The sequence below is a fragment of the Cibotium barometz genome, chromosome 50 (genome assembly GCF_041138505.1).
Source record: "Cibotium barometz isolate CiBa-2024 chromosome 50, ASM4113850v1, whole genome shotgun sequence".
NCBI lineage: Eukaryota > Viridiplantae > Streptophyta > Polypodiopsida > Cyatheales > Cibotiaceae > Cibotium > Cibotium barometz.
The window spans coordinates 21,900,478-21,921,852 of record NC_141095.1 but is presented as its reverse complement, the minus strand read 5'-3'; the positions used below and the strand labels follow the sequence as shown (position 1 = coordinate 21,921,852).

The following is a 21,375-nucleotide window of genomic DNA, read 5'->3' as shown; positions in this document are numbered from 1 at the left end:
AAGGTTGGAGGTACTTGACAGAAGCTTCTACGTTTTTTTTGCTACAGGAGGATTTTCGGGTGCTGTCGAGCCTCTTAGGGCTACGTTTTGGTGGGAGGAAGAGTCCTATATCAGCGTTTTCTGATTTGGACAGTTTTATTTTATGAGGGTTGGTCCTATTGATTGGATCAATGATGACAGCTTCAAATTTGGCTTCCGTACCACTCTCTTGTTATTTCCTAGATGAGGCAAACAAGTTGGAAGGTGGTAACTTTCAGTCATGGAAGTTGCAGGTTACTTCTATTCTCAGGGAGTATGGTTTGATGGAGTTTCTCTCGTATACAAGAATCGGTGCTTGCCGGACCTTGCCTCTGCGGAGGATGTGTGTCGGTGGAGGAAGACTGACAGACAGATCTAGATGATACCATGAAAGAGTGCACAGAGCGGAAGCAAAGGAGCACTAGAGTGTGCTGAATAGAGAGTGCAAGAGAGAGAGAGATATGGAGCAACTATGCTGAATATACTGAAGCAAAACAGTCCCAAGCAAGAGACACAAGTAGTCTCATAAGTGAGGGAGCAAAATATGTACAAGACTGAATGAAAAGTGAGAGGCCAGCCCCACCTATTTATAGGTGAGGAGAGCTGACCGACTGGTGAAATACCAAATGGGCTGGGAAAAATCCCAGAAAAATATGGAAAAAAGGGGTGGCCAGCCCACAGTCAAGGGCCATGCAAAAGGGACCAAAAGGACACCAGAAATGGGCAGAAACTGGGGATGAATGTGCTAACACTTGGGACCTGGATTCATCTAGGTATATATTAAATGCTATCACTTCTCATCATCGCTTCACACGTGTGATTCGGGGTGCTGGCTGCTGGCCAACTGCACTGAACCTGGCTGATCGGTTGTCCAAGCCACTGTAAGGCTGTCGACCGGGTGTAGGTGTCACCAATTGGCCGACCATTTGGTCCATCTCCAGATTAGTGTCTCGTTCACTTGAGGCCAGACCGGTGTCTCATGTGAAGGGGCCAGTATTTTTGCATAACATGGACGGGAGCCAGACTGGTGCCACCGGTGTGTTAGCAGGATGGTGTCGTATGGACGGGAGCCAGACTGGTGTCACCCGTGTATGACCTGGACTTTGTTCTATCCATGGGATTGTCATGCCATGGAAGAGCCAGTATTTGTGCCGTGTCTTGCCTATGGGACTGTCACTCCATAGGGAGGCTCGTGCCTGGATCTGTGTCTTACCTATGGGACTGTCACTCCATAGGAAGATCGGGATTTATGTTTTCTGTTGTGGCCCGACAGATGTTTTGTACTTGTTCCATGAGCGGGAGATATGTCCATGATACTATTTGCACATGCATTCATGTTTTGCATGTCCGGAACTGTTTTCGCATGACTTGTATTCTTGTGTTTGCCTGTTTGACGTGCCACTTATTGAGTGGGGACGCCTGCCAGTGAGTTGTGAAGTTTGCTCTGTCTTCTGATGAGTTTTGTTGCGTGTGAACAGGTGGTAAGTGTATTGCACTTGTTTGTTTAGTAGCTTTCTTTCTAACCTTTATTTTTATAAGGTTGTTAGTTCACATTCATTAAAAGAGTGGGCACCCTCCCAAATATTTAATGATGTCCTTGGTAGGGTGGGCACCCACGTTTAATCATGAAGGGTAAAAGGAACCCTTTATGTGTGGGGTTGGGTGCATGGCCACCTACCCACACCCCACCTTGGAACTGGCCGCCTCCATGCAAACTAGAGGGGCTGGCCAGCTAGGGTCGTGTGCTCTCTCTCCAACACCTACAAAGGAGCGACCATCTCACCAGCTTGGGAGCACTGTGCAGGCGACCATCCTTCATCCTCCCCTTGCAGGCGGCTGTGCTCTCCAGCTGGTGGTTGCGCTCTGCAGAGCAGGCGGCTGTGCTCTCCCAGTAGGCTGCGCCTGTCTTCTGCAGGCGGGTGTGCCTCCTCCCCACGGGTGACTACAAGCGGCTGCGCACCTTCTACAGGTGGCTGCACTCTCTACAGGCGGCTGCACCTCCTTTCCACAAGCGACCACAGGCGGCTGTGCCTCTCCTCAGCAGGTGGCTGCGCTCCTTTCCACAGGCGCCTGCGCCTCTCTTCTGCAGGCAGCTGCGCTTCCTTTCCACAGGCGACCACAGGCTGCTGCGCCTCTCCATAGGCGGCTGTGCTCTGCACAGCAGGCTGTACTCTGCACAGCAGGCTGTACTCTCTACACACAGGCGGCTGCGTGGGGCTGCACTTCCACAGGCTGTACAGGTGGCTGTTCTCTATCAACACAGGCGGCTGCCCTCTTCCACAAGCGGCTGCGCTCAGACCTCCAGGCAGTTGCGTACTCTTCCTTCTTGCCGCTAGGCTGCTGCGCCCTGGTGTCCATCTTTAGTAGCTGCACCTAGATGCATCGGGTATTTGTCTTCCACTCGCGAGCTACAAGTAAGTGGATTGAGATTTAAGTAAAGGATTTTTTTGTAAATCTGATAAAGGATTCTCTCTACCTCTAACACCCGTTCGGTGCCGGGTAGTCCGAGCTTTTGGAGAACCACGGTCCATGGGTGCCAAGATCGGGAGAGCCAGGCGCTAGTACGGGAGCGCCTGTTTGTGCGTGGTCCTGGAACACCAGTGGGGCGCTCTCTGCAGATTCCAGTGAAGGCACAGGACCGTAGAGACTAGATTACTCAAGTGGACTGCTCTCCTTTGAACGTCTACTTCGAGTCTCTTGTTTGGTAACTGTATTCATCTCAGTTGTACATGGACATCATCTGGTTCATTGAACCCATGGAGCATTGTATTTGTTAAATACTCCCAATAATATATCATATATTGAGGGGGGGGGGGTCGGCCGGTTCCGGCCCTAGTGCTGGTGTCCATTGATCAACATTTCATTTCATTTCAATTTTCAGTTGTTATTAAGTTGTCCATTCAAGTTGTGATATTTAAGTTGTGCTATTACGCGTGTGGGTGTCCAACGGAGTCTATTCCCACTTGACGGGATCGGTTTCAGTAGGGCTCTTGTATGCTTCCTTTTGGTGTGGCCAATTACTTAGCATAGCAAGCATTTAGAAGCGTGCAGAAGTGGTTTAGAAGTGAGAGTCAAGGCTCTAGGCCAGCCCTATGGCCAGCCTATGAGCCTTTCTTGTGGGCCACCATGTATATGCATTGAGTTGTCTCCAAGTGGGTTAAGTGATAAGACACTGACACCTAAGGCTTGGAAATACCTATGTACCTCGTGCTTGACATGTCTCTGGACTAGGGCTCACAATGGAGTCATGGCGTACGATATAATCCTAAAAAAGGTACTACTTTTGTACAAGTATGGCACTGATGATGAGGCAGTGTCACCTTGCACCTCTCCGGCTGTTAACAAACTTTTCAACATAAAGCTCCACATAAAGCCCACACACAAAAGAACACTAGAACTGCTTTATTTTAAACCTAGAAGACTAAGTTATTATGTGCTAGTTTACACAACCACCTAGCACCTCTTTATTCCCACATTCGTCACTATAATATTTAACACTTAATACTACCGCCTAGTTGCAAGCATTAAATTAAGAAGAAACACCTTGGGCTTCTTGTCTTTCGGACAATGAGACTTTGCAACTTGGTGATTTAGTCTTGTACTCTGTCCCTTTTTGGCTTCATATCTTGCAGCTGAATCGTGCAGGCTGGAATCGCACGATAAGTTCTGCACATAGGTTGTCCCAAGTCCTTGTGGCTTTGGCAAATCCACACAGTAGAAGACTGAAACACACAAAACGCAAGCATTCCCAGAAAATGTACTAATTTTTACTACTATATGATGAATTGCTCAAAATGTTTCCACAACTAATGTGAACTAATCCAAAAGGTGACCAATAGTAGAAGAATCCAAGTTGATGAAAATACCATGCCTCCCTCAAATGCTGTCTGCTTTCTGCTGAAGAGCTCTCTAGACTGCTTGGTATCTGAAGGAGGTGGCTTCTATTGATGACTAAAGAGAGGAGGGTAGGGGTCTATTTATAAGACAAACGACCCCCTCAATCAGCAGGTCAGGGGACCGGTTGGCCAGCTAAAAGCCACCTGCTTTCCATACATGACGCCTGGCTGCTGGCAGGTTTGCTGCTCTGCCTGTAGAGAGGTGGTTTTTACAAAACATTCAGAACAATGATTTTGAGTAATGATTTCAGGTAGTTTAGGGAAAGGGGCCCTTCCAAACCAGTCATAGACCCTGACAATGCTTTACCTGTCCTCAAGTTCCAAATAAAACTTATCTCTATGTTTACTTATCAAAAGCCACTCTAGGTACTCACGATTTCTTATTCCAGGTCACCGGAAGCTTGCAAATGTACGGATTCGACTCGTGGAGAGTATGCGTACAATGAAAATGGCCAACTCATTGACCGGTTGGCTACAAGTGTATGTTTCTTACGCCATTCTTTGGTTCCAAAAAGCCTCTTAGGATTGTGTGGGAGTATGGTTTGCAGTAGGTGAGTGTTTGACTTGTGCAAAATTGATCCTGCAGTTTCAATCAGGATGTGCTACTCAAAATGGGTACTTTCTTGCTCCTTAGCTTTTCTGACCTGTGCTGCTTGCTGGAGTTAAACTTTGGCAGTTTTGTTTCATTTTTTTTGTATGAGAGTAGGATGCACAAGTCCTGTAGTTTTCAAATTTTATCTTATATTTTGTTTAAAAGAAAACATGAGCAAGTCAAATGATCTTTTAACACCTACAAGGGGAACATGAGCACGCCAAATGTGCCAGCCAGTGGACATGCCGCAGGACGAACCCCACAAGTGCGCCACTCCACTGTTTGTAGTAAACACCCTACAGAGTTGTTGTAGGCTCCATACATTGGAGCAAAGCCTCGATCGTTGATGTCCATAGCTGTGCCAGCGAAGCTGAAGCTTTGAGGAGCTGGATTGCATGCTGTTGTCCTTGCGCGAGTGCCGTGGGTGAAGGTGGAGAGTGCCCAACATGTCATCGATGAAGTCCAGTGTGTGGCTGTGGCAGCCACATTGTGCCCACCTGCATGGTACATGCATTTGAGCATGTGGGGTGTCCTCCAGGAGTTTGAAAACCACAGTTTCTCCATCGAGAGTCAAGTTCCAACCTCTAGGCTATTGCCGTGGGTACAGTGGAGCGTAGGTTCTTATGGGTGCTCTACTTCTTGATGCTGCCTTTCTGGTGCTTGTGTTGGGCAGATAGAAGGCCTTTTATACCGATTAGACTGGAAAGATTGTAGTAGATCTTGCCTGGGCTCTTTCAGGTTACCGGAGGGAGAGTGATCTTTTGTTGATACAATATAATTCTGTTAAGCCTTGGAGGTGGTTCCAATCTCACACCAATATGCCCCCAGAAATGGCATTTTCAATGGGATTGCAAGTGTGCTCATTTTTCTACTAGGATCACACAGTTAGGTCTTTAGTTAGAGAAGACCGACAAGGAACTTTCTTGTATGGGCTAGATCAACAGATTCAATGGGATGCCCGGAGTCTTGATCCCCAGAAACTGATAGGTGCTGTGCAGATTGTTCAAAACAAAGTACAATTATGGCAAACCCAAGACCACCCAAGGCTCAGTGCCCAAGTCCACTCCTAATGGGATGCATTGTGCACAGTGTGTATCTACTGTGTGCTACATGCACACAAGACTAGCTTCGAGGCTTGGGGAAGCTTGGAGTTAAAAGACAGGCTAATTGGCGAGCTGGGCTAAGGATAGACTAATGGGCGGGCACCCAAGTATGGACGGGTGGGCGCCCAAGTGTGGACACCCGGTGACCGGCCAAGAGCCTATAAAAGGGTGGCCAAGGTTAGTCAATAGTTTATAGAGTCTCGCGTGTCTATGTGAGAGCTCTATGGTTAGGAGCCTGGATCTAGTGCAGACGTGCACCTGCTTTATGCAGCCAAGGCCAGCAGCAGTCTCGAGGCCCGCCAGAGTAGCTTCGTGGCGGTATGGAACGTCACGAGGTAGGGACTGGTTGGCACGTCCAACTAGTTAGCTCAGCTCATTGCTCAGTGGGGACAACCAAGACTTGTGGGCTTGCCCACGGCTGTCAAGTTTGGGAGGTGAGTCAGGCTTGCACCCCCTTCACGTTGCTTGGTTTATTTTTTAGGTTTCGAGTCTTGTATCAGGAGCGTTGTACGAGGTGATCGTATGGGGATTTGACAATGGTATCAGAGCAAGCCTCGAGAACGAGCAAGTCGGTAGGTAGAGAAAAAGAGGTCAAAGAAAAGGTATGAGCTCGAGAAAATTGCTGTTTTTATGTGCATACTGCTGTTTTTTCAGATTCAGGATGTTTTTTTTGCATCGTCGGAACCCGTGATGGGATTAAGGTCTTGTTAAGGGTTGTTTTGCTTAGCAAGAAGAAGGGCTGTGTGTTTTTTTCAAGTGTATGACCAGTTTGAGAAAGAGAGAGAAGAGGTGAAAAGCCTGTTGGCTGTAAATCTGTAAGAGAGAGAGAGAGATAGAGAGAGAGAAAAGAAAGAAAGAAAGAAAGATTTTATTAACGTCTTCCAAAAGACCGAACTCGGCCTATGAGACAAATCGGAGTACTTGTATGGGGTATCCTCTGTCATCCCAACAAAATGAAAAAGTACTGAACAAAAAAAAACTGAATCTGGGTGTGCAGGGGATGGAGCTCTACTACTAGGAGAAATGCAAAGCTATATGCATGGAGTATACAATCATGATATGCAACCTAGCTAGCTCCATCCTGTACCATACTGGGGGTATAAAATGGTATACATCAGTGAAGGGGGTGTCTACAGCTCCCTGAAGAACATGCCTGGGTGTGCTCTGAAGCGAGCCAGTCGCTCCGCACCCTCTCTGTGAAACTGAGCTCTGATCTCTTTCATCTCTCTCTGGTATAGTCGTGGTGTCCGAAAGCCAGGTGTCCTCTGTCTCCTGCGGGCTCTAAGTGTCTCTGCTCTCTGGAGAGTAATTCCCTGCCGTGTAGGGGCTGGGAGGGGGATGGATCTCTGAAAAAATGCAGTAATCTGTGTCTGTTACCCCCCCTCTGGAGCTGTCTGAGCCTGTAATAATGTCTCTCTGTGTCGCTGTATGTCTAGAATGTATCTCCCCAGTATGCGCTGGTCTGCTACCTCAAAGATCTGGCGTAGGGAACGTGGCTCTCTGAATAGAATGGGATATCTCTCTCTGATGGCTGTATATGCTCTGCATCTGCATACATAATGCTCCTCACTCTCCACCTCCTCTCTGCACAATCTGCATACCCTCTCCTCTCGGGGGATCCGTGCTGCTCTGCCAGTCTCAATCTCCAATTGGTGTGATGAAACTTTGAGTTGACCAATAGCCACTCGGGAACCGTGTGGTAAAAAGCCCTCCATGTATCTAGGCCTCTCTATAAATCCACGAGAGAGAGAGAAGTATCGACGGTTGTTGAGAGCTGTGTGGCGCTTGAGTGGTTGCGCCACCCTTCTGAGAGCGAAGAAGCCAACCGCAAGAGCCTTGCACCAGACGTAGGTAGGCGGGCTGGTATTCACAGGTAGGCAAGCGGCGCACGCAGGCAAGCAAGTATGTGTGCAGGCAGCCCTCCAGACGGTGCACGCAGGTGGCAGGTACACGCAGGCAGGCAAGCAGTCGACGGGTGGCATGAAGGCGGCGCTAAGGTTGCTGAAGGAAATCGCGAAAAGCAAAGTCGTTGGGTGGAGGGTTTTTTTTGATAAATTTAGCTTTCATAAAAAAAAAAAACCCACGCCTTGCTTTTGTTTTTTTTTTTGAACCTTAGAAAAAGGGGTTTAAAAAACCCATGCCTTGCTTTATGGGTGTTTTTTTTATAAAGAATATATATATATAGTAAAAAAAAAAACACAAAAGCAAAAGCTACATATGCTTTTGGGGAAGGCTATAAATTCCCCTCAAGAAGGCTTCTTGCCACACATCTCTCAAGCTCTCTAGCACTCTTCTTTGCACAAGGCGAAGCATTCTCTCATCTTGCCCTCTTCTAGATGTCGACCCAAGAGTCGGAGATGGAACCCATTTCCGAACGTGAAGACTACGGAAGCCACCGATGGCAATCTTTTCGACGATTTTGTTTCAAAATTTGATTTCCAAGAGTTTAAAGTTGCTTTCGAAGCTTCTTTCTCAGAACGTCAAGCACAAGTCGCCACGCAGATGCAAGCTTTACAGAACTCTATCTCTTTATTGACCACTACCCTATCTACTCTTTCGGGTATGGATACCTTGGCATCTTCTTTAGGCCCCAACATCACTCCGGAACAGTTTGGGGGCGAGCAAAAGCAGCATACCAAGGAGATAGTGGACACATGGCTACATAAGTGGCAAGTCCATTTTCAATTTCATCCATATGACGATGGCAAAAAGATTCAGTTAGCAGCAGGTTTCCTCTTAGGCAAAACTTTGCTTTGGTAGAAAGAACTTAAACCTAAACCTACAACCTGGGCACACAGTTTGAAGAAGTCTTCAAGAAAGAATTCCTCAAAAAGGAGGATGACTATGATATCGTTGCTCAGTTTGCCAGTTTAACCATGACCTCGCAGAACCTCACTTATGAGGTCTACCTCCAGAAATTTAGAGACTTGGAGATGAAAGCTACGAAGATGGATTCCACTACTCTTTTGGGTTTCTTCGTAGCCAGTTTACCCGACTCATATCGTTTACATGTTGAAAACTACAAATGCAAAACTTTGGACGACGCCATTCATTCTGCTCGTATTTATGACGATACAATGGTCTCTTCCAAATCTAAACCCGTGACCGAGCAGGGGAACAAGCACAAAAGGAAGTTCTCCGTACTGATGGCTAGCACGACAGAAAAGGAAAGTCTTCGGACCAACCTTCAAAGAATTCTACTTCGATCCCAGCAAATTTACTACAGGTCAAAAAGGGAAAGGCAAATCTCAGCCAAAGAGTTCAAATCAGAATTCAGGTGATGGTGGTTCATCTCAGGATACCAAGAAAGGTGATGGACAGCCCAAGAAGAAGGGCAAATGCCATTACTGTAAGAAGCCAGGTCACTACATCACAGAGTGTAGAAAAAGGATTGCCAAAGAGAAGGCAAAGGAATCTGGGATGTCTGTAAATGATGCCTCTAAAGCTCCTCGAGAGACTGCTTCTTTTGTTGAGGACAGGGATTACTGTTTCTATACATGCAGCTATGATGTCTCTTGGTCTTCACAGGCACTCAGTATGACAGAGCATGCATGTACTTGGTATTTTGATAGTGGTGCTTCAAAGTATATCACATCTCGTAGGGATTTGTTTTGTCATGTAGGCCCTGCCCCTGCCTTATATGGATTTGAATATGGTTATGGTAGCCAGTTTACAGGATGATGATGAGCCTGATTCATTTGTGGATGCACGAGACAATGTGCATTGGAATACAGCCATGCAGGATGAGCTTGATTCTATTAAAAGGAATCAAACATGGGATTTGGTTGATCTGCCCAAAGGCAAGAAAGCCATTGGTCCTAAGTGGGTCTATAAGTTGAAAAGACATGCAGATGGATCCATTGACAGGTACAAAGCCCGTCTAGTTACAAAGGGCTATGCACAGAAGAAGGGCATTGATTATGAGGAGACATTTGCTCCTACATCCCGTATGTCGACACTTAGGTGTGTCATTGCATTGACTGCACATCGTGGTTGGGTTGTTCACCAGTTGGACATGAAGACTGCTTTTCTACATGGGGACCTCGAGGAGGAAGTTTATGTATATCAGCCCATAGGTTTTGCAGAACATGGTCATGAAGGGAAAGTATGCAGGCTGAAAAAGGCCTTGTATGGTTTGAAACAAGCTCCACGAGCTTGGTATGCAAAGATAGATGCTTTCCTACTCACTCAAGGCTTTGTGAACAGTCCATCAGAAGCCACTTTGTATGTAAAGAAAGAAGAGAAAGATCTGCTGGTCATCAGTCTTTATGTAGATGATCTTTTGCTCATGGGATCAAATGATGACAAAATTGCAGCTTTTAAAGAGATACTGCAACAGACATTTGACATGTCTGATTTGGGGCTCGTACACTACTATTTGGGCATACAGTTTGTGCAGGATAACAGAGGCATTGGGTTGTTGCAATCTCGATATGTTGCTAAACTTCTGGAGAAGTTTAAATTTCAGGATTGCAAGCCTATTAGCACTCCTATGGAGCCTGGGATGAAATTGTCACTACAAGATGATAGTATTTCCTTTAATGCCACTACATATGCTCAGGCTGTTGGGTGTCTTATTTACTTGTGTACTACACGGCGAGATATTCAGTATGTCGTATCTCAGTTGAGCAGATTCATGCACAGCCCACGATTGTCACATTGGCAAGCTGTGAAGCGTGTATTCCGGTATTTGCAGGGTACCTTGTCTCTTGGATTGCTTTATCCTGAGGGGGGTGACATGCAGTTATATGCTTACAGCGATTCAGATTGGGCTGGTGATTTTGATACCAGACATGCCACTAGTGGAAATTGTTTCTTTCTTGGCTCTTCGTGTATTTCTTGGCTAAGCAAGAAATAGGCCACAGTGGCCACTTCGTCTTGTGAGGCAGAGTACAGAGCAGCCTATGTTAGAAGTCATCTCCTGTCTAGATTTATACACCAGGGCCTTTGTTGTGGGTGTGCCCGCCCTTATGAGGTGTTTTATCATTTTTCCTCACTCCCTGCATTTTCCCCCTATTTTTCCCATTTCTTTGTGGCTTGGGAGGCAGCCCATTTGCTGGCCGACTGCTGATGATATGGCCGACTGGATGTGATGCTGGTCGTGGAGTTCTCAGGGCCAGTCGGCTGCCTACAGCAGGCCGACTGCTGCTATGGGGGCATATAAATAGGCCCCCAGCCCCATACCACTCATTGTATCATACCGGGATCTTCTTGTGTATATCAGAGCAGAGTTACACGCCTACATCTCTCTCTCTCTCGTGCTGTTTTTCTGCATGCGTTTTTTGCTCGTGTGTTCCCAGATCTGGTCATCATCTCCGCTGCGTATTTTGACATGGTATCAGAGCCCTAGGCTCTAGATAGTTCTTGGGATTTGTGTGAGCAAGAGGGGGACGGTTTTGTGGCTGATTGGTGGACTGTTTTGGACTGTTCGGGAAGAGGAGAAGCAAGAGGAAGGCGGGCTGATTTGCTGGACAGCCACTTGCAGGTTTTAGTTCTTCTTTGTTCCCACCCGCCCACCCTTTTCAGAGTACATCCCCGCAATGGCAGATCTGTTTGAGATGGCCGAGAGAGATGTGAAGATCCCGACACTCCCCACGTTTCCGGTGGACCGTCAGTTGGACGGGAGCAACTACGGCATATGGAAGGTTATGATGGAATCTGTTTTGGAGTCCTACGACCTCGCTGATTTCGTCATTGTTGGGGTTTCACGGCCGGAAGTTGAGGAAGGGGAGTTACCGTCAACTCGAAAGGACCGGGAGGCTTAGACACAGATGTGGGATCGTGTCAACGCCAGGGTCCGTTCGTTTATCTTTCTCAACTGCAGACCACAAGTAATCAATCATGTAAAGCACATGACGCTGGCCAGAGGTATATGGCAGCATTTGGCCTCACTTTACAACAGGGTATCGCCCATGAAGAGGATTTCCTCGGAAGTACAGATGCGGGTTATGAGCCCTCTAAAGTCGTCAACGATGCGAGAGCATATTAACAAGCTGTAGGCTCTTCAGCAGGAAGTTCTTCAAGCTGGGAAGGAGATATCGTCAGAGGACATGGCCATAACGTTGTTGTCACACTTGCCCTCTTCGTACTCAGCATTTTACTCGTCGTTGATTACCAGTGGCAGGCTCAGCACCATCACGTGGGAGGAGCTTGTGCCCATGGTCCTGGACTAGGAGGAACGATTCACGAACCCTCCTCAGGGTGGAGGTTCGGAGGCCTTTACTGGCCAACGGTCGAAAGGCCGTAACTCGGGCAAAGGGAAGGCTTCATCGGAGAAGTCTTCTGAGAAGAAGTCTGACGCTGACCGCGAGAAATTGAAGGCAGAGAGGACCTGTAATGATTGTGGCGAGAAAGGCCACTATTGGAGGCAGTGTCCCAAGCGGAAGACCGAGAAGGGTGAAGATTCCTCAGCAGCAATCATGAAGACTCCGGCTTTTGTGCACCTGGAGGTGATGGACACCGATGTTTCATTTTCTTCAGGCAGGGAGGAGATTGGAGGACTCTCCGCAACGGATACTCGGGAGTGGATTCTCGATAGTGGTGCTTCCAGGCACATGACTCCTTCCCGTTCCGGTTTACAGGATCTCTGCAGGCTTTCTGGTCATGTTCTTACTGGGGATACGTCCACTATCCCAGTTCACAATGAGGGCAGGATGGAGATAGTTCCCGATGGCAGAGGGGGGAAGCATTCCTCCCAGGTGTTGTATGTTCCGGCACTTGGTTTTCATCTGTTGTCAATGCATCAGGTTTGCAAGACTGGCGTACGGGTGGAGTTTGATGAGCATTTTGTTACTCTCCGGGACAAAGCAACAGGCCAGGTGGTTTGGGAAGGTGGAGTGGAGAATGGAGTTTACAAGCTTTCAGCACTCTCTCTCCCAGGTCCTCAGGTGTGTGATGAGTGGCAGTCTGGTAATGGCCACTTAAGTGTGGATACGTTGCAGGTGCGGGCTTTCCGGGACCAGATGGTGGATAGCTTGCCAGTAGATGGCAGCAGTTGGCAGGAACTTTCTAGTACTGATGTTGGTAGTTCTTGTGTTCGTCAGTCAGAGGAAGCTGAACAGGTCACTTATGCTCTGATGTCTTGTAGTATTTGGGACAAAGAACCTCCAGTAGTTGAGGATGTTCTTTCCACGGGGACCTTTCAGAAAGCCAGGCAGGTGGCAGGTGCTTACTTGTAGAAGGAGGTGGTTTCTCCAGGCTTTGTGGTTCCGGACTCAGAGGGGGTGGTTGACAGGTTTCATCAGGTTTCCAGGACTTGTTTATACAGCGTAACAGGTGTTGATCCTTGTGAGTTGTGTGATGCCTCAGTGACTCAGAAGCTGTATGGTTCATTGATCTGGTTGATGGACACTAGATTGGACGGGAGCTTCCTGATGAGGCATTTGAGCTCATGGTTGCGGATGACTCTTTGGGAGGCAGGATTGCGTTTCCTGTGGTTTTTGCGGCATGCGAAGGATCAGGGACTCTTGTACACAGGAGGGGGATTGTTCGATGGAGTCCGACTCCACGGTTGGAGTGACTCGGTTTGGGGAGGAGATCCGGACACGAGGAGGTCTACTTCAGGCCCAGGAGCAGGTTTTTGGAGCAGTAAGAGAGTCATCTTTTGCCTTGTCGCGGACAGAGGCAGAGTACCGGGCTGCTTGTGATGCTGCTTGTGAGGTGGTGCGGATGCAGAGGTTACACTGCAGGTTTGGGGTTCCACTGGAGGAACCCATGGTCATCCAGAGACACTTTATTCGAGAACAGATCATAGCTGATGACATCTTGCTAGAGTTCTGTTCGACGGAGGACAGTACGGTGGACCTCTTCACGAAGTCGCTCTCTCAAGATTTCCTCAGGCGGCACCCCAGCTCCCTGTGGTTGGTTTCGCAGCCAGGAGCTGAGAGGGCGTGTTAGAAGTCATCTCCTGTCTAGATTTATACACCAGGGCCTTTGTTGTGGGTGTGCCCGCCCTTATGAGGTGTTTTATCATTTTTCCTCACTCCCCGCATTTTTCCCCTATTTTTCCCATTTTTTTGTGGCTTGGGAGGCAGCCCATTTGCTGGCCGACTGCTGAACTGGTCCACGAATCCATGCCAGAGCTGGCCGACTGCTGATGATATGGCCGACTGGATGTGATGCTGGTCGTGGAGTTCTCAGGGCCAATCGGCTGCCTACAGCAGGCCGACTGCTGCTATGGGGGCATATAAATAGGCCCCCAGCCCCATACCACTCATTGTATCATACTGGGATCTTCTTGTGTATATCAGAGCAAAGTTACACACCTACATCTCTCTCTCTCTCGTGCTGTATTTCTGCATGCATTTTTTGCTCGTGTTCCCAGATCTGGTCATCATCTCTGCTGCGTATTCTGACAGCCTACACTACTACTGTTGAGTGTGTCTGGCTGCGTCGTCTCATGACTGATATGGATATTTCAGTGGAGGAGCCTACACCTATCTATACTGATAGTCAGAGTGCCACTGCTGTGGCCAGGAATCCTGTGTTTCATGCTCGCACGAAGCACATTGAGATTCACTATCATTTTGTTCGAGAGAGACTCCAGGCAGGTGATATCAGTCTGATCTACTGTCCCACAGATCAGAATGTGGCAGACATCTTCACCAAGGCATTACTATGTCCGAAATTCGAAGCATTCCGCACTGCTTTGAATTTGTTTCCTTTTGGTGGATGATGTACGGTGATCACATATCACTCCAGGGGGGTTTGTTGGGTTTTATGCTGTGTATGCACCCAGAGGAGTGCTAGTGATCATCAGTAGATTACTGGGGCACTTTTTACTTTAGTTAGTGGAGGTTTTTTCCCCCAGTTTAGCTTAGTTTCACTTATAATAGTTTATAAGTGATTTGGTCCACCCGGCACACTTTATGGCCGGACATGTGAACACATCTTTTAGGTCACTTCATTATGTGGCTATTGTACTTCACTTTTATCATAACTGAATACAAGAGCTAGTCGTGTTCTCTCTCTCTGTCTCTCACGTTTATGTTGGAAGTACCTCCAAACCCTAACCCTAGCTGTTCAGCACCTTCAGTCAACTGGCTGCCCTGAAAAACGCCTGCAGCAGTGGGGGCTGCGCCTTTTTTGGGGGGGGGGGGGGGGGGGGGGGGGGGGGGCACGTATCGGAGAGTATTTGCATTCTAATAATGTTATACATGTGGTTTGGCTTCCGATCTTTTGAACTCTTGCGACTTTTGGAAAGTCCATATCTATGTAAGTAGTTGCCTTAATTGGTAGCCCAGCATGACACATACATCCAGTGAATGAGGATGATGCATTGATAACATCCTCTTGAAAGTCTAGGGTCTTTGTTTCTCTCTCTGTTCTTGCATTGAAGTCTCCTACTAGTAGTGTCTTCCTTTTGAGAGAATTCTCCTATTTGTGCACAAGGCATGTTATGGGATCTTGTTTCCAATCTGGCCAAAGCCTTCCTATCTTGGGGCAAGTAGCATATTGCCATCTATATATCTCGTTATGTTTCTGTCATATGCATCTCTTCATATTACAGATAATATCATGGTCAAAGGTGAGCTGTATGGCATGGTGTCTTTGGTCTCACAGGCCTTGCATCCGTATTTGGCCTCCTTGTTTTCTTGCTTCTCTTTTATTGGCAATGATAACTTTGCCACAGTGGTATACAGCCCACATGTTTCAATGTCTTGTTACTTGGATTTGTTTAAGACATTCCTTACTACGTACAATCTGCATGTGTGTCAAGTCTTTGTAGGGTGGCTTCCTTCAGAGTGGTGCTCTTCCTGAGGACAGCCAAGTGAGCAGTCACTATCTCCAAGACTGAGTGGTCTCCCCACATACCGAGCCGTTTCAATTTGTGGCTCTTGGATGCCCATCGTTTCTTGAATCACATAGGTGATGTCTCATCCTTTGACTCAGTACCCATGGATTTAAGTTTAGGAGCTTCCATTTAGCTCACCTCTATTCATCAAAGTTTGCCTGCACTATCTTGGCTGGCCTAGACTGACCATGATGTCTCTTCACATGTGTGCATGTGCGTGCGTGTGTGTGTGTGTGTGTGTGAGAGAGAGAGAGAGAGAGAGAGAGAGAGGGAGGGAGGGGGGAGGAGTGTTGACATTTTTCAGCTCAAATGACTAGAGACTTCATAACGGAGTGTTGCAACAAGTGCCGGTGTAGTATGAAATGTGGTAACCGTGTCGTTCAACGGGGAATCACCAAAAAGGTGCAGGTGTGTATTTATCGAAAGGTGTGTTTTTAACATGTGAGTGGCTTCTATATCAGATCATGAATGCTTGTGCAGGTTTTCATGACCCCTACTAGAAAGGGCTGGGGTGTGAGGACACTTGAAAGAATTCTTGCCCACTCCTTTGTATTTGAATACTTAGGAGAGGTATAGTTTGTTTCTGTTCAGCTTTATAATTATATCCATAATGGCTTCACAAGTTGAGGCTCTAGATTTGATGTTGTGCTTATACTTCTTGCAGGTAGCAACAAATGAGGAGCAATTCTACCGCAATATGGAATATGCAAAAAATGGTGTGTACACCTACACAATGAATTTGGATGCTGACTTTGACATGGAGAAGAAGCATTTCGGAGAAGGCTTGAATGATACTGAAGCCTTGGTGCTGGTGGGTTTGGATAGAGAGTTTTCTTAGAAACATGTTTTTCTGCTTCCTGGACACAACTGTTGAAAAATGTGCTTTTGTGGCTTGACAGGATGCAACAATTTTCGGAAATGTTTCACGATTCGTCAATCACAGGTGGCTTAAACTGGAAAGGTTACTAATTTTGTGATGGTTATTAATCATTTTCTTTTACCTTGGGCTGTGGTTGGGTTGCACTTTCAAGTTTCAAGTCCTTTGTAGGTTGCAGACACCTGTATTAGATGCGTAAATCATAATTTGAGGATCTGGCAAAGGCTAGGTTGTAGTATGCTGAAAAGAAATCCTGAGTAGGATCCTCATGAGTCAACATGTAGGCAGTGCAGCACTCAACAGAGTAGCAATAGAGCGGGAGGCGCCGGGAGCAGTATGTCAATATGTTCAAGTAGCTTACACTCCACCAAGGCTTGATGCCCAAGTCTTGATGAAGAAAAAGAAAAGAAAGACCTTGGCCATTGCCGCTCCCATGCATTTCTCTCTGCCACCTTTTCTCGCTCCAACCGCCATTTACATTCCTCATGAGAGATATAACGCATGGGTGTTTGGAAGAGGCAGGCCTTCTATGGTTAGACTTTAAAGGGACTATGATTGCCTTTCTCATTTTCTATTCTATTTATGCACAACCACCATTAGGTCCCTTCCTGCATTTTGCTACTTCTCAGGTCTAAATGCCAACAATGACAAAACCACTCCCACCCCCCCCCCCCCCCCCCCACAACAAAAAAGAAAAGAAAAAAGAAAAAACGTTATATTTAATTCTTCATCTTATTTGTGTGGTCGAGTTGGGCTTTTGTGCCACTGTACTGCATTTCTTTTTGCATTGTCGTGCATATCACGATTCTTAAGGATATCCTTGTATCCCATGGATCTTTCTTGTGGAAACGCTGCCATGGTGTAACATCTTTCAATCCCACACCTGGTTAGGATGCATATGTGCAAAGCATCTCTATTATTCTCATGCAACCTCGGTTACAACTCTTAGGCTAGGGCTATTCAAGCATGGCACACATGTATTTACTAGCAAACACAATTTTGGTTACCTGAGAGGTTACATATTGGTGCATACAGTTCTTGGATTGTGGTGCATTCTCCGGCACATAGATCTCATTTAGGTGTGGCTATACTCTTACACCTGGAGCACATGATCGTCATGATGCCTAGGCTTTGGGGATGGTATTACTTATGCTGTCATGATGCCTAGGCTTTGAGGATGGCGTGCCTCAGTGACCCTTCCCTTTTCAAAGGGTGACTTGATAACTATGTTGGGTGTGTTTGTATGTGGAATAGGAAAATGAGCATTCTAACTTTGAGCTTCTGGTTGTGACGGCTAGGTGTAATGATGCCAATTTATTCATGCGGCCGGTACAGATCGAAACAAGAGACACACATTACTATCATGTTTGTGCTGTTCACTCTATATTCTTTAAAATGCTAGTCCTTGCAATGCAATGGGTATTTTCTATGCATGGGGCTTTTAGTAAATGTGGGTTTTCATGATTTGCAGGCTGCTTTTTTCGCTGTGCGGGACATACAAGAGATGGAAGAGCTTACCTGGTTTGTTCTGCGAGCGCTCTATCCACGTACCTAAAATATTGTAACCATTTTACTTCTGTAAACAATGGCTCTATGGCAAGCCCAAGTCAACCCAAAACCTGTGTCTGAAGGTGAACACTGTAGGGATTGGTTTGATGCGGATTTCCTGCTTGTTTGGGTTGCGCATGAGCTCATTGAGGGTCTTGAACAGCAAGACTGAGGGGAGAAACAATCATAATGAAGAACAGGGGTGGGGTAGTCTTTCCTGTGGTTGGGACAAGCTTTTTTCTTACATGCTAACCAGCCCCTGTACACATCTGGATCGCCCCACAGTTAGGGTGCCCTGACCAGCCTTCTCCACTACCTAGCAGTCTACCCACCCTCACCCTGACCAGCCTGTCAACTGCCCCCAGTAGCCTGTCCCTCCCTGCTTGCAGGTACCCGGAACCTGGCCAGCTTGCACACAGTGCAAAGGCTTCAAATAATCAGTGCTTGGGCAGCCCGTCCCTCCCGGAGACTGGTGTCAAGACACTGGAAGTCACCATATCTGCAGAGAAATTGCTTAAGCAACAGGTAAGCAGCTAGATGCTCTTCTTGGCGTTGGAGGTGGGTACTCTGAGCTCTTGCTGCTGCTAGCATTGAGCTTCTGTGTTTTCTTTGCAAAGCCATTCTTTTTCTTGGCTAAGCGGTAGTCTTTCTGCAACGCCTGCTTCTGCTGCTGCATCTGGGCAGTTGTTTGAGTAAGTTGATTGACACGGGCTTGCTTTTTGACAGCCAAATGCTGTGCTCGGTTCCAGTTGCTTCCGGGCCATTTATTGTCGCTAATGCAGCCAAGACTGTTGCATCTGTTGTTGTTAGTTCTTCATTATTTGCCTTCTAATCTGCTGCATCATCTAGACTTCTGGTGACAATATAGTCCGATACCTGCGGTGGTGGCAATTCTTGGCTGGCTCTCACCATATCTGGGCCTTTTTGGCTCTGTCCAGTACTTGCATCAGCATTCGGGTCACTGAGAGTTTGGATTTGTGCCCTGCTCATAGGGATACCATATCATTGGTACTGCTTGGATTAAAGAGCACGAACACTTTGAAACTTTCACCTGGCCAAAACATTGGTGGTCTCTCTCTCTCTCATTATTAGTTGATCGCGGCTAGTCTCTCCCATACAGGGTCACGTGCTGATATCACATCTGTATACACTAGTACTAGTCTTTTATTCCTTTCCATGGCTGAGTATATCCATGGTATCATTGTATCACTTATGGTCTCTTAGACCCTCCGGGTCTTTTGTAGATGTTAATATTACGTATTTTCTTTCTTTCTTACCAGCAACTCCCCATCTGACAGAGGGATCCCCTTTTGCTGAGTTTCAACACCACCCCAAACCCCGCCCCCCCCCACCCACGCACGCGTGCCCCGCAGGCTCTCTCTCTCTCTCTCTCTCTCTCTCTCTCTCCAGGCATTTTTTTAAACTGCAGATGCTTTGTTTTTACATGCAGGGATTATGGAATCGATTTTAACGACAGCACACATCAAGTAAAAGCATTTAAATGTCGCTGCAACAGCCCCTTTTGTAGGGATAAAGCTAAAAAGCGAAAAGTCGTAAAACATGTAGGTGCAAAGTAGAACCACAGATTTTCTTCAAACGTGGCTGCACCTCTGGGCAAGGGTTGAAAAATGGCATGTGCCAATTTATCTCTTTGATCCATGAGATCCTTGTCATTTGATTAAGGCATTTGGTATTAAAAGACTTACCTCGAAGCATCCAAGGATGTTTTCCATGAGGTGTGCTTCTCTCAATGGAGCAATAGAGGTTTGAGGTGGCCCAAATGTATCATTAAGTGGCGATGCACACCATGTTGTATGATTAACGAGACCCTCTCTCTCTCTCTCTCTCTCTCTCTCTGTGTATCTCTGTCACACACACACGCAAACACACATTGATGGGGTGCCCGGTTTTATTCAGAGATCTGGGGGCATGGTTCTTTGTTGTGCCAAGCCATTACATCACCTGATGTTGTAGAGAGAACTCCATGTCCTCCAAAAGTAGATACTCATGCCATAACGTGGTAGGTTGGCACCACCATAGTTGTGTAGATAGGCACTTAATATAGGTCTTGTATATAAAGTTAATGCATGTAGTCATAGTAGTGCATATATTAGATAGGAGTTGAAAAATGAGAATAAATACGGCTGGTACTCATACATACGAAGCTATGTAGGGTTTAAGTACATGCTTCTTAATTCTTCTCGCAAAGAAAGAAAATCAATGTGTTAACTAGTTATAGCACTTACTTTGCCTTAACTTATTGTCATTGGGATCTTCACAATGTGCCGCTCCTCACCACGAGAGATTTCTAAGCTCTAGGGAAGCTTTGTTCTCGCCACTTGTCACTAAGCAAATAAAAACCTCCCACTTTCACACACTTAACAATAGCTTCCATAAGAATAAGAAACATAAGAAAGGACTCATATACACAACACAATGTACTCTCAAAAGCTTGAATGAGAGCTCTATTGCTTAATTTTCAACAAAAGGTCTAGAAAAATAGTTACAGCTCTTTAGAATTGACTTGTATACAAGTGGGTTGTGTTCGCATTAGCTCAAACAAGAGTAAAAAATATTATTTAGTCTCATTCTAGCTTATCTATCTATGACAGTTCAATAGGTTTAAGCGTCTCATTGGCCAATAATCTTAAATTTTAGATTCATTATATTTCGGGACACCTTTTACAAGAGTGTAGAGGAAGTTGATAAAGCTCTTTACAAGTTGGCTTATATACAAATAGGCTGTGCTCACAAGAGTCTTTGGCCTCATTCTAGGTCACTTATTTGTAACAAATTAAGAGCTTTCAGCTCCGCATTAGCCATTAAGCTCATTCTGGAGCTACATTACAGTACATGGCGTCTTTTACAAGAGTGTCGAGCATGCATACACGGTGGATCATCATAAGTGGTGTATATGGCCTTGTTAATTGAAGTAACTAACTTATCCCCTCCTTTATTATGATGATGTTACGGAATCTTCTAAAGGATGAGGATTAAAAGCTGAAAGAACTCGCAAGTGGCCACCACAATTGGATTTGGAATGTGACCAAGGTACTCGGTGATGGAGAGCTTCATCCTTGATGAAGAGTGATGGTGGACCTTTTAAGTTAGAAAAGTTAAAGATCGAGAGAATCTTATGTTTGTGTAGTTTCGTAAACGCTCCCACTTATACCTGCGCTTGAGTGCCATGATGCTTTATTTGCTTTTCAAGCTAAAATGCGTCTCTATGATGGACATCCCCCTCACGCACTCTTGTTTGCTTGTCCTTGTGTTTGTTCAGTGCTCCATAGGCGATGATGTCACCGACAGGTAGAGTCCTTGAGGTACCCGACTCTCCATGGTGGTTGTATCTCCATCCTTCCTTTGTGATGGTGGTTAATGTTTTATCAAACCACAAGCAATAGAGGGTTAGCATTATAAACAAAAGGGTTACTGTTTGAATGGGAATGTGGCCATCCACTAGAAGTGTGCTAAGATTTGCAGCTACATCCATCAATACGTCCATCTTGCGTTCAAGCTCTTCATTTGTGGCGTTGCATGATGTCCTA

At 46.4% G+C, this 21,375-nt stretch overlaps 1 protein-coding gene across 4 annotated transcripts in view; it reads left to right on the top strand.

Moving 5' to 3' along the window:
• LOC147609940 (uncharacterized) overlaps positions 1-19,667 on the top strand; it is a 52,463-nt gene extending 32,796 nt beyond the window's left edge. Inside the window, exons 8-16 of one of the 4 annotated variants that reach the window (XM_086786668.1) lie at positions 4,304-4,394; positions 4,501-4,529; positions 15,720-15,804; positions 15,883-15,972; positions 16,067-16,213; positions 16,302-16,345; positions 17,578-17,644; positions 17,751-17,800; positions 19,278-19,667. In XM_086786668.1, the coding sequence (XP_086642794.1) occupies positions 4,304-4,394; positions 4,501-4,529; positions 15,720-15,804; positions 15,883-15,972; positions 16,067-16,213; positions 16,302-16,345; positions 17,578-17,644; positions 17,751-17,800; positions 19,278-19,404 (730 nt within the window). In that variant the 3' untranslated portion in view covers positions 19,405-19,667. Of the gene's footprint in view, positions 1-4,303; positions 4,395-4,500; positions 4,530-15,719; positions 15,811-15,882; positions 15,973-16,066; positions 16,214-16,301; positions 16,364-17,577; positions 17,645-17,750; positions 17,801-19,277 lie in introns of all 4 variants that reach the window. The other 3 variants (XM_086786666.1, XM_086786667.1, XM_086786665.1) reach the window with 3 other exon arrangements.
• Positions 19,668-21,375: the final 1,708 nt, after the last annotated feature.